General features: G+C 36.1%; 1 protein-coding gene across 1 annotated transcript in view; it reads right to left on the bottom strand.

Moving 5' to 3' along the window:
• Positions 1-12,796, bottom strand: part of mcf2l2 (MCF.2 cell line derived transforming sequence-like 2) — a 144,770-nt gene that overhangs the window by 91,584 nt on the left and 40,390 nt on the right. The window contains exons 13-14 of the mRNA XM_069897099.1: positions 10,994-11,094; positions 4,044-4,132 (exon numbers count right to left, since the gene is read on the bottom strand). Coding sequence (XP_069753200.1) covers positions 4,044-4,132; positions 10,994-11,094 — 190 coding nt within the window. The remainder of the gene's footprint in view (positions 1-4,043; positions 4,133-10,993; positions 11,095-12,796) is intronic.

Below are 12,796 nucleotides of genomic sequence, written 5' to 3'. Positions count from 1 at the left end.
CCAGTTCTAGACTTCTGCCGGCTCTGGATTTTTCTATTTCCAGCTGCCACTGAGATATCAGTCATTTCAACTTCACCACTCCACTCTTCTATTCTAATTTTACTTCCTTGGAATGCATTGCCCTGCAATTTCTCTGCACCAATCCCAACCTTGCTATCAAACCCTTAGACAAGGGTGGTTCTGTTATAATATGGTGCACTGTCTACTTTGCTAAGGCCAGACCACAGCCCTCAGACACTTAACTTCCTCTTTCTTACTCCACCAAGAACCATCAGGCCACTGTCTCTCACCCCATTGCTAATCTTATCTCTTCCAGTAAACACCCTTCCACAGCCTCTAACCTCATTCTTTCCCAACCTGCACTGCCCAGTTCTACCTCTTACACAAGATCCACAAACCCAACTGCCCTGATAGACTCATTTGGTATGTTCTGCCCCACCAAAATGGTATCTTCATACCTTAACTCTATTTTAGCCTTCCTTGTCCAATCACTTCCCACCTACATCAGAGACACCTCATATCTTTGCCACTCAATCTATTTGTATAGCTCCCTGAAAGATTTGGACCCTGACATCCCTCTGTATATCAATGACTAGTCTTGCTATTTACTGTATGCATTCATCTTGCACTTGATCTTTCCAAGTTCAGCACCTCACACTTATTAGGATTAAACTTTGTCTGCCATTTGTTTGCTCACATCTGTAATTGTGCAATATCCTTTAACCCTTTTCCTTTTTTTACAAACTTTATTTAAAATTTTTGAAAATACTTATCAAAAAGTACATAGAATAAAAATCAAAAAAGAACTACAAATAACTCCAACCCACCCTCAACAAACCCCGCAAGGGGAGCATAAAAAAACAGTGAAAAAATATACAATGATTTAAGATATTGCTAAACCCATACATTTCAAATAAGATGACCACATCTGAAAAAAAATTATAATTATGTAAATTATGTTATTTTTTTCCATATAAATACAAGATCTCAACTCATTATACCAATGATCTATATTCATTAAAAATGTTCCTATACAACACCCACATCTAAAACACAACTCCAAATTACTAAATCCATATTTCTTCAATTTCTCAAGGGTCAGATACAACTGATGTAAAAAATTATAATTAACCATACTATATCTTACATTAAGCAATTTAGTCACTCCATCATAGCACATAATCTCCCAATCAGCCTGATCAATATCACATATCACAAATTAAATCTCCTTCCCATTTAATCCTAGATTTATCCAAATTTACTTTATCCATAGTGTCTTGCAACAATGTATACATATCTGAAATAAAACCCTTATTTGATGAATGAGAAATCAGAAATTCAAATTTCGTTCACTTAGGAATTTTTATTTCTCTTTCAAAATTATCTTTCACTAATGCTCTAACAAATAAAAAATTCTCTGAAATTCCAAATTTTACCTGTTGATTCAAAGAAAGAAATTTACTTTCCTCAAAACAATCCTCCAACACTTTTATACCTTTAATATGCCATTCCTTTAAAAATCTATTATTCAACGAAAAAGGGATAAATTTATTTTGATATAAAGGAGTTTGAATTGATATTTTGCCTTTTGTATCAATAATAAGGTCCCTTTTATACCAAATCTCTACAAATGTTTTAAATCAGTACATTATATATCTGTAATAAAACAGGATTCCACTTAAATATAAAATGATGCGAATAAGGCTCAGAAATATTGGCCAATTCAACCCTAGCCCAACTAGGAAGATGCAAAACATCCAGCATACGATTAATAAATTTTAATTGTGCAGCTTTGTAATAATTTTGAAAATTAGGTAATTGTAAACCTCCCAAAGCATATTTCCAAGTCAATTTACGCAACGCTATTCTAGCTAATTTTCCTTTCCAACCCTCTGCATTTTAACAAGTCAACTATTCTGTGTCATTTTTAAATGTACTCACCAAATCCTAACATTATTCACACCAATCTCTGAGGAATACCATTCGTCACTGAACTCCAGCCAGATTAACACTGTTCCACCACTTTTCTCTGCCTTCTATAAGAAAGCACATGCTGAATCCAAACTAATAATTTACTGTGGATCTGGATGGGAAACCCTATCCCTACCATGAAGGATCTTGTCAAATGCTTTAAAGTCCATCTTCCTCACCTTGAAAAAAGCCCTGAAAAATACTGACAGTGTGAACCTGGCCACACCTTTCTAAATAAGAATAAAATCTATTCCCAGGTATCCTCTGATAGCTTCTCCACTCCAATGTATTGTAAGACTTGGTCAGCAAATAATTTTTGCATCTTGAACAAAGAAACAACATTGGCTGTTCTTCAGTCCTCTGGGACTACACCTGTTGCTGATGAGGCTACAAAGTCCTTCATCAAGGCCCAGCAAACTGTTCTCACTATCCTCACGTCCTTCTCCTTGGTGAATACCAATGCAAAGTACTCACTGAGTACCTTGTCCACCTCTCCAGATTTGAAGCATAAATTCCCTCCTTTATCCCTAATTATACTTCTTTCTTTAATAGGTGCTCCTCAACTTATGACCAAGTTCTATTCTGACCAATTGATCATATCTCAAAATGGGCTGGTTTGTCAGCATGGAATGTAGATGTCAACATTTTCATCATCTGAACTTGGCTGTGGGTTGTCATGGTCTTCATCTTTGTGGGTTGAGGGGCAGGGTTATGGTAGGGAAGTTTCTTTTTTTCTTTGTAGATTTGAGGATAGCAACTTAAAAGTTCCCTGAAATTGTCCATCAACCTTGGCGAATCTTTCTGTATAACAATCTGGTCCATGCTTTACAAATCGTCAAGGATTTTATTCACTTGTGAAAACACATTTGCCTACCCCTTTACAATGAACCTCCTGCTTGATCCATCGGGTGAATGCTAGAAGTTCAGTTTGGTAGCAGAAATATCATGTTAACATTAGGATGAAGGTCAGCCGATGAGGGGGATTTCCAGGGGCGCTGTCCAAGATTAATTGAATTTTGAATGTGAAATTATTTTCTAAACAATATTCCTGAACATTTGAAATAAAACCATTTACAAACCAGTCTTCAAACAAAGCCCAAGTCATCCAGGATTTGGGGTTGGATTGGTAGTGGACAGTTCAGTGGCATGCACCTTTGAATTTGATCTTCAAGTCACAACATCAATAACTTTTCCATTTTGTGGATGGGCCCTTGCCATTACTTTGTTACTATCATGATGTTCATACTTGCAGAACCTTTCACTGTCTCCTGTATTTTTTCTTTGTCCCCTCGAATGGGACAACTGCAGACTGCATGCAATTGCATGAACTTTTTTTCCTTCTTCATATTGGTTGATTAACTTAATTTTCAATTGCGAATCAGATCTATCAGCAAGGGATGGATTTTTCCTTTTGGTCGCCAACTCTTACCACTCTTACAGAATGGCAACCACGGGATGGGCACTGTCGTGCACATGTGTATATGCTTATTTTATTTTGGTTGTATGTTCGGATGGACATAAGTCACATAGGTCATAGGTTGGGAAGTACCTGTATGTATAAGGTGCCTTAGGATTCTCCTTAATTCTACTCACCTAGGAAATTTCTTGGACCTCCTTTGTCCTGCCCTCTTTATATACCTCAAAGGGCTGGTATGCTTTTAGCATCCTAAACCTTACATATGCTTTCTTTTCCATTTTGACTAAATCCACACTGTCTTTCATAATCCAAGGTTCCCTTGCCATTCCTATCCTTTCTCTTTATTCCAACATGTCAGCCATGAACTTTGATCAGCTAGTTCTTGAACAGTTCCCATTTAAAATCTAAAAACCTAACCATTGCTTCCCTAAATATATTCAATGATTTGGTCTTCACAGCCTTCTATGGTACAGAATTAAATTCAATTCATATGATGCTTAAAGGCCTAATTTACCTGCCTTTCCACTGACAAATCTAGCACCCAGGAATCAGTTTAGTGAACTTTTGTTGAAGTTTAATGCAAGTATGTTCTTTCAAAAGTAAGGACGAGGGGAATTCCTGTGGAGACCTGAAAAACAATGAGCAGCCATCTTACCTCCTCCTTGTAGACAGGTTCTCTTCACTTTCAGATGTTACCTGGACGGGACTGGACCCACCCTGACTGGCTTCAAGCATCACTTCAATCTAAAATGGAGGGAGTGGGAGAGAGAAAATGTGAAACTGCACAAATAGGTCAATAATACAAAAGGTTTGTTTCCAGTAACATCAGACAAAGGCTTGCAACAAACAGTAAACTTCAACTCGTGCATTGTTTTACTCGGTCATTGAAGTAAATGTACAAAATTGTCTACAAGGCCAGGCTACTGATCCTCGTGCAAGATTACAATTGTGGACAAATCAAAAAGTTTGTCTTCATTTTCAGTAATGATGTAACACCAGAACTAGTTTGTGTTTTGAAGGTTGATGGTTTCTAATGTATAATGGTGAAAGCACAGAAATGCTGGAGGAAGTCAGCCAGTCTTGCAGCTTCCTTAGGAGGTAAATATATATTAGTGACATTTCAGTCCTGAGCCCTTCCTCAAGGAATGAGTGGAATAAAGGAAAGGCTCAAGCCTGAAATGTCAGTAATATATTTTAAATTTTTTTCTTTTTTTATAAATATACATAGTAAAATCTTGTTTCACAATATATTAAACTTTTTTCATACAAAAAAACAAAGAACCTCCCACACAAAATATAAAACCACACACCATCAGAGCTCACACTTATACTATCCATAAAAAAATCTATGTGGGGAAATCACATCTGTTTATATTGTAACAACATCTGTTATTATTATTTTAATTGGGCCCCTATATAGTCTAAATATGGCTGCCAGTTCTTGACAAATGTGCATACTTTGTTTTTAAGATTGTATGCAATTTTCTCCATAGGTATACACCTATTCATTTCCACAGTCCATCGTGCTATGAGTAATGGAGAGTTGGACTTCCAAGTAGCCGCTGCCAAAACTATTTTGACAAAAGAAATTTGGAATTTAGTTAATTTATTACTTATTTCAATAAAATTACCCAAAAGCTCTGGATCATCTGCGAAGGCCACCCCTGTTATCCTTGTTAATATTTCTGCAATATCCTGCCAAAAAGACCTCACCTTCACACATTACCCTATAGCATGTAAAAATATTCCTGTTTCAATCCCACATCTAAAAGACATCTCCGATATTTCAGATTTTGACCTATGTAGCTTCTGTGGCATAAGATAATAATTGGTGTTGGAAGTTATACTGAAGTGATCCATATCTTGCATTTATAATTGATGTCATATTATCCAAACACCAATCAGACCAACATCTTTCTGATATTACAACACCCAAGTCCGACTCCTATCTCTCTCTCTCTCTCTCAACCTCAGTAAACCTAGTTTTTCATTTTCACTCTGGAGAGCATAGTACATTTTTGTTATGAAGTTGGGTGTATTCCCCAGCCAGATTGTTTGTTCCATTTCATTCATTTCAGGTGGTTTCAACATTGGCCCTGATCTTTCTCTCAGGAATGATATTAGCTGGAGAAAACAGAAGAAAATCCCATTAGCTACTCCATATTTCTGTTTTAGTTGATCAAGGGGATAAGAATCCCCTCTGCATAGCAGTCTTCAATGTATCCTATTCCTTTGTCAGACCAGGAGTTTAATATTCTGTTACCTATATACATAGGCAACAACACATTCTTACATAATGGTGTTCTTAATGCTTTCTCATACACACTCATTGATTTCTTCCTATACTCTCATCACACGTATTAATATAGGACTATGTCTTTTTTGTTACTGACTTTACACTCCACTTATAGATAAAATCCTTCACTGCCCCCTCTTTCATTGAGTATAAATCCCATTCAAATCCAAGAGTGGGGACTGCCTTTCTCAAAGATGAAATATTAACCCCTGAAAAATTGAAAAAAATGTGGATTTAGTCATTCAGATTTGTGTTTTAGGTGTGGATTATGTGTTGGAACATTTCTATCTTCTGTTTGGTTTCATGATAAATTTCATCCTTTCTGGTTTAAAATTAGGATTTTTCTTCAAAATTTGTTTAAAATTCAATTTCATTTAGATCCAAAAAAATGTTTGTGAGGTTATTTTACTCTATTAGTGGACTTGGGGTTGGATAAGTTTCAGACAGCGTTTATTCGTCTAACATTGACGGTTGCTCGTAAATGTATTGCTATGTCTTGGAAAGATGAAGTGGAGTTAAATGTAGTTCGATGGCATCATGAGTTGAAGTCGTGTACCTGTATGGAGAAAATAACATATAATTTACATAATAATTATGAATTTTTTTGTTAAGATGTGGACACCATATATGAAGAATATGAATTTAGTAATATTGTAAATTACTGAATATTTTTGTTTATTTTTAATGCTTCCCTTTAGGGATCTGTTGTGGGAGGGGATGGGTTTGTTTTACTGTTTTATTATTAGACTACTTATTCTGTAAAAGTCTGTATATTTTTATTGAAAAAATACTAAATAAAGATTAAATAAATCTGGCTTGTGCTGATAAATAATACTTTCTAAAATCCGGTATCCCAAATCCTCCTAATTTATAATCCAACGTTAATTTTTCCAGTGATATTCTTGGCACCTTATTGTTCCATGTGAATTGCCTCATAATTATTTAATAATTTAAATAAATTTTTCGCAAACGAGATAGTCAGCGATTGAAAAATATAGTGCAATTTGACATCACTTTCATTTTGACACAGTTAACCCTTCCCATCAAAGTAATAAGCAAGTCTTTCCATTTCTGCAAATCCTTCTCCATCTTCTCTAATAAGGGAGAATAATTTAATTTGTACAAATTTTGTACATTATTGTCAGTCATTATTCCTAAGTATTTCATTCCATCTACTTTCCATTTAAATTAACTTCCTTTCTGATAGCATTCATAATCAAAGGTCGTCAATGGTATTGTCTCACTTTTCTCCATGTTAATTTTATAACCTGAAACTCTTCCATATTATTCAAGTGTTGTTTTTAATTTCCCCAGAGACTCAGCCAGGTTAGATAAATATAATAGCACATCATCAGTAAATAGGCTGATTTTATATTCTTCTTGTCCAACTTTGAAGCCTTTAATATCCGGATCTCTCCTTATAATCTCCACCAGTGGTTCAATAGCAAGGATAAATAGGACTGGGGACAGTCGATCTACTCGATCTACTCAGAGGGAAAACCGTTGACATTTGACTATTTGTTATAATTTTGGCTTGCAGTTTATGAGTTTTTATCCAATTTATGAATATTCTCCCTATTCCAAATTTCTCCAACATTTTAAATAAAAACTGGTTGAATGCTTTTTCCACATCAAGGGAGACTGTTATACTGGAATTCAGTTTTGATTTAGCCATATATATTATATTAAATAATCTACCCAGACTACTTGAAGAGTGTCTTCCTTTAACAAATCCCACCTGATGTGTTTGTATCAATTTAGGTAAATATTGTCCCAGTCGATTAGCTAACATTTTTGCCAGTATCTTATAATTAGCATTCAAAAGCAAGAGGTGATGAGGTTTTTAATGAGTCCTTTTTTTTTGACAACACCATAATAATAGCTGTTGAAAAAAAGTCTGGGAGAGTCTGAGTCTCCACTGCCTGGTCTCCCACATCCATTATAAGAGGCATCAATAGATCCTTAAATTGCTATAGTCCTCAGGCAGGAACCCATCCTCCCCCAGAGACTTATTAGCTTGGAGAGTGTTCAGAGCCTTCTCAATTTCTTCTCTTGTGAAAGGGATGCCTAACTCACCTCTAATTTTGGAAGCTCAACATTCGCTAGAAACTCATCCATCTCATTATCATCATATAGCTTTGTGTAATATTTTTTAAAAATACCATTAATCTCTTCTTTTTTTTTTGATTATACATTAGGATGTTGTCTTCTGTTTTAATTGCATTTATCATCCTTGACAACTCCTCTAACTTCACTTGCCAAGACAAAACTATTTGTGCTCCTCTTAATTCATAATAATTTTGCTTAGTTTTAAAAATTTTTTCCATTTTATATGTTTGTAATGTGTTGTATCTTAATTTTATATTCTCTCTAACAGTCTACATTTTTCTAGTAAACCTGTCCTCTGATATTCTTTCTCCAGTTCTGTTATTTCTTTTTCCTTTTTGTATAAGAAATAATTTGCCCTCTCAGTTAAGCTTTTAAGTGTATCCCATATCAAAAAGCTGTTATCAGTGGAAGGAAGATTTGTCTCACAAAATCGTTATGTCTCCTAATAAACTCACAGAAGTCTGTCCTTTTCAAGAATGTGTCATTAAGATACCATCTGTACACATTTTCTTGTTTTTCTGCTTTCTAATAGTTAAGATTAATGGTGTGATAATAGCCTTGCCAAGTATTCTGTTTTTACCACTATTTTTTAATCTGTGCAGACATTAAAAATAAATATGTGAATCATGGACCCTTGAGCAGAACAAGTATTCTCTCTCTCTGGGGTTGAGCTGCCTCCAGATATCAAATCAGATTTAAATCTTTCATAAATGATAGCATCGCTTTTGCAGCTGATTTATCCAATATAGGATCCAAACAGAAATTAAAATCCCTCCGACCAATATATTTTGTCTACCCTCTCCTACTTTTAAAAAATATCCTTCAAAAAGGCTTCATCATCATAATTTGGTGCATAAATATTCATAAGTGTCTAGGATTCTGCATAAATTTTACAATAAAATTACAAACTTTCCAGCTTGGTCAATCGATATATCTTCTACTATTACTGATACATTTTTATTAATTAAAATTGCTACGCCTCGCGCCTTTGAACTGAAAGAAGACGATATTACTTTCCCCACCCATCCTCCAATTTAGTAAGGTGTGTTTCCTGCAAGAAAACTACATCTGCCTTTAGGTTTTTAAGTGTGCCAAGACCCTTTTCTTTTGCGTCGTTCTGTTTAATCCATTAACATTCAGACTAATAAACTTTAAAATTTTATCCATACCAGTTCTTAAATAAATGTTGTTCAGCAATAAAACCTTTTCAATTATTCAAGTAACACAGTGATCTTTTCCCTTTAAAAAAAAACATATATAGTACCCCTGCTCTGACGGTGATGTAAAAAAAAATTCCAGAAGCCTGTGAAAAAAGCCTGCAGTCTTCAGATAAAGAAGAACCTCTCTCTTTTGCACCATCTTGCAAACTGCTCTTCTCCCAGTATCATTATCCACCTTAGTCTTCACCCTGCTACTTTTTTTTACCAAGTTCTCGCTCTTTCTTGAGCTCTCCGAGCAAATTTCAATGATATTTAACAATAAATACAAGGTGGTACAAAAATACACTTTTTACTTGGTCCCATCATAAACATTCTTCTTAATCTTCTTGTTTAATATCTTTAATATTTTCATAATCTTCGTAGAAATTCTCCCTCTTCTTCCTTGGTCTTGATAAAACGTCGATTGCCATCTGTTACTTTGACCCTCAGAGTCGCAGGATATATCATTGGGTATTTTATATTCTTTGACTGCAATTGCCTTTTTACATTATCAAACTCCTTCCTTTGCTTAATCAAAGTTGGGCTAAAGTCTTGAAAGAATAACACCTTTCTGCATTGATCTCAAGTGGGCTATTGTGTTGCTTAGAGTAATCAAATGCTGTTCCCAGAACTGCTTCCCATTCCCAATAACTCAAAAGACTTACCAGGACCAGTCGTGGTCAATGCTCGTCAGATCTTCTAGGTCTGAGGGTCCAATGAGCCCTTTCTATTTATACTTTTCTGTTGAATTTATTTTCTCCCAACACTTGTTGAACCAAGTTTCAAAGAAGCTCACTGGGACTCTCCCTTCGGTCCCTTCCTTCAAACCAATAATCCGAATATGATTGCATCTGCTGAGATTCTCCACGTGGTCAATCTTAGCCAGCATAGCTTGTTTATCCAAGTCCCACTTCTCTGCATCCTCTTCAAAAGCTTTCAGCTTTTCTTGCATTTTTACCAAGTCAACTTTCACTTGGCCCATTTGTTGCATTAAATCTTCAATTGCCTCTATAAATTCAGTTATCTTCCCTGGCATATCTCTCATTGCAGTTTCAACACCCATGAAATTATTGCATAAAATCTCCATCTTCTCCAGGATTATACTCAGTTTTGCACCGACCCCCCCCCCCCCCCCCACCCCCCACCCCAGCACTGCCAGGTTCAGCCAGTCCCAAGGCCACTCACTTTTGGGCTTTCACTCGATATTCTTGGCTGAGTTGGTGTCTCTTCCGATTTTGTTTTTTGCTGTCTTGGCTTTTTAGTATTAATTTTGTTAATTCACTGTGAAAATATTCTTAATTTTAAACTTTTAGATCGTCTTTTTAATACTCTTCATGGAGAGCTCATCCAAGACACGTCTGTCTACATCCTTCGCCTGGCCACGTCAGTAATATATCTTTACCACTTATAGTTGTGGCAAGATCAGCTGAGTTCATCCAGCATTTCTGTGTTTTGATGACAATCACGATGTCTTCAGACTTTTCGCGTTTTACTATTGTACAATATATGATCCAACCTCCAAGCTCTGCTCCTTACTGCTTGGAGACCCTGGCATCCAAGCAAATGTAAATCCCCTTTAAAGGCCAAAGAAAATGCAAGGAAGGATTGCCAGAACACATTCAGCAACAGTTTGCAAATATGATAGCTGGAGGCTATCGCATTTGAATTTGTTGAGAAGTAATTGGTGAGTTGTGATGTGATTTCTCCAGTGATGTTTAGCTAAATCTTGGAACTAAATATGTTACAGAGCTGGAAAAAAAATCTGCACCAAAATCAGAGAGTCATGAATATTATGAACTTTTGCCATAAACTACTGACCCAATGATAGTTATAGTCTCAATTCACAATTCTCCCCACAATAAATAGGTGCTGATTAAGTGGATCAAATTAGTCAAAATATGACAGTAAACAATGTATCATGTTCTTATGCATAATTGAATGTGTGTGGGTGCTTGAGAACATTACTGCAACCAATATAAAGGCAAACTAGTCCTTGTTTACCTTTAAGTTTCCTTTTGGTTTCTTTGTGTTTCTTTTCTTTGCTAATTCTGTCTCTGGTAGCTTTGAATTGCTAATATTATCGAAACTCCTTCTACTGGGTGCTGTGGAATAATAAAACACGTCTTTTAAGAAGAAAGATGTATCTGCCCTACTACCCAATGCAAAGATGTAGCTAATTGCTTTTTACATGGACTACTTGTCTTATTTTTAAAAAATCATCGGTGTCAAATGGTTGACTTCCTGAAGCAAGTCCATACATTTCTGATCCATCGGCAGTGTCTGGCCATTAATACTGTTGATGACATTTTATCACATTAATGTTAAATCCAAGATAATTAAAAACAGAGAATGCTAGAAACATCCATCAGGTCAAACAGTATCTATGGAAAGAGAAACTAAGTTAACAGTTCAGGAAAACCCACATTAGAACTAGGAAGGTGAAAGAAAAAGAGAGTGTCAAGGGGTGATGTCACTACAACTCTATTTTCATAAATACATCTATTTTTGTCTGCGTTTTAAAATGCACAAAATCACTAGATTACAGCATTGTAATGAATTGCATCAAAAGCAATAGACAGAATTTAAAGAACAATGATTAAAAGTGAAGAGAGAGAGAGAGAGAGAAAGAGGAAACTAGTCATCCTGTTCGTAGGAACAAACCTCAGCCTTTTAAATATTATGGGAGCTCATTCATACATGAGGGTGTCCATAAGTCAGATGTTGGTAACTCAGGAATGACCTGTGCAGGATGAAGCAACCTCTCAAGGGGGTGATGCTGTTGTTGCTTTGAGGTTATCCGGCTGAGTTAATGGGGGAAGTTAAGGAAGGAAAACATGATCCTTCATAAAAGGTATAAAATGAGCATAGTTGGAGTGAAGGCACAATATAAACAATGCAAGAGTTGCAAAATGCTTGGCTGTGCTCATGGAGAAGGCAAAACCAAGCCAACATCACAAATAGGTTACCTGGTCTGTTCTAGTACACACAGAAAGCAAGTTACCTAAAGCTATGTAATTTCATATTGAGTTTAAATGCTACAATGCGGCCAGATGCAAGATAAAGTGCTTTTTTTCAAGCTTTATTATAAAAGTGCAGAAGGCCACAGATTGGTCAGAGTGGAAGGGAGGTAGAGAATGAAAATAACAGGAAGCTCAGGATTATCAGGGAAAATTGAACACAGTTGTTCGACAAAGCAGTCATTCAATCCGTATTTGATTTCACCATTTTAGAGGAGACCTCTGTGAGCACCAAATGTATCACACAATATTGGAAGGAGAAAGCACTGTGTGAATTCTATAACTAGAGAAACTTTGTCTCACTGAGTGCATCAGATGGATTAGGTCAGCATTTGCCATAATGACTTGGAATTGCATCTTTTCATTTGCACACACTGACTTGCCGGATATGTCCTGCAATCTGTGACTTGTATTTCATTATCTGTATTTTCACTCTCCAACTACCCTCATTTCATAGCTTCCATGATCAAATGATCATGTTCTCTCTCCCTAACTCTCCCCTTTAACTCTTGGCCAAAGGAGAAAGGAGCAGAATTAAGCCATTCTGTCCATCAAGTCAGCTCTACCATTCGACTCTTGGCTGGCAATGTATTAACCTATTGATGTTCTAACAACCCTAGTCTTGGCTTATCAGAATTATTCCTTCTGCCCTTTCCCTCCATCCCTCCCTTCTTCCTGCAGCTTGAGACAAGCTTGCTACCCCCTCTCCCCAGCTCTGATGGACTTCAACCTGAAATGTTAAAGGTTTCACTTTTACCGATGCTGCCTGACTGACTAATTGTTTCCA

The sequence above is a fragment of the Narcine bancroftii genome, chromosome 9 (genome assembly GCF_036971445.1).
Source record: "Narcine bancroftii isolate sNarBan1 chromosome 9, sNarBan1.hap1, whole genome shotgun sequence".
NCBI lineage: Eukaryota > Metazoa > Chordata > Chondrichthyes > Torpediniformes > Narcinidae > Narcine > Narcine bancroftii.
Note: the sequence above shows the minus strand (reverse complement) of the source record. Positions and strands in the feature narration are given on the sequence as shown.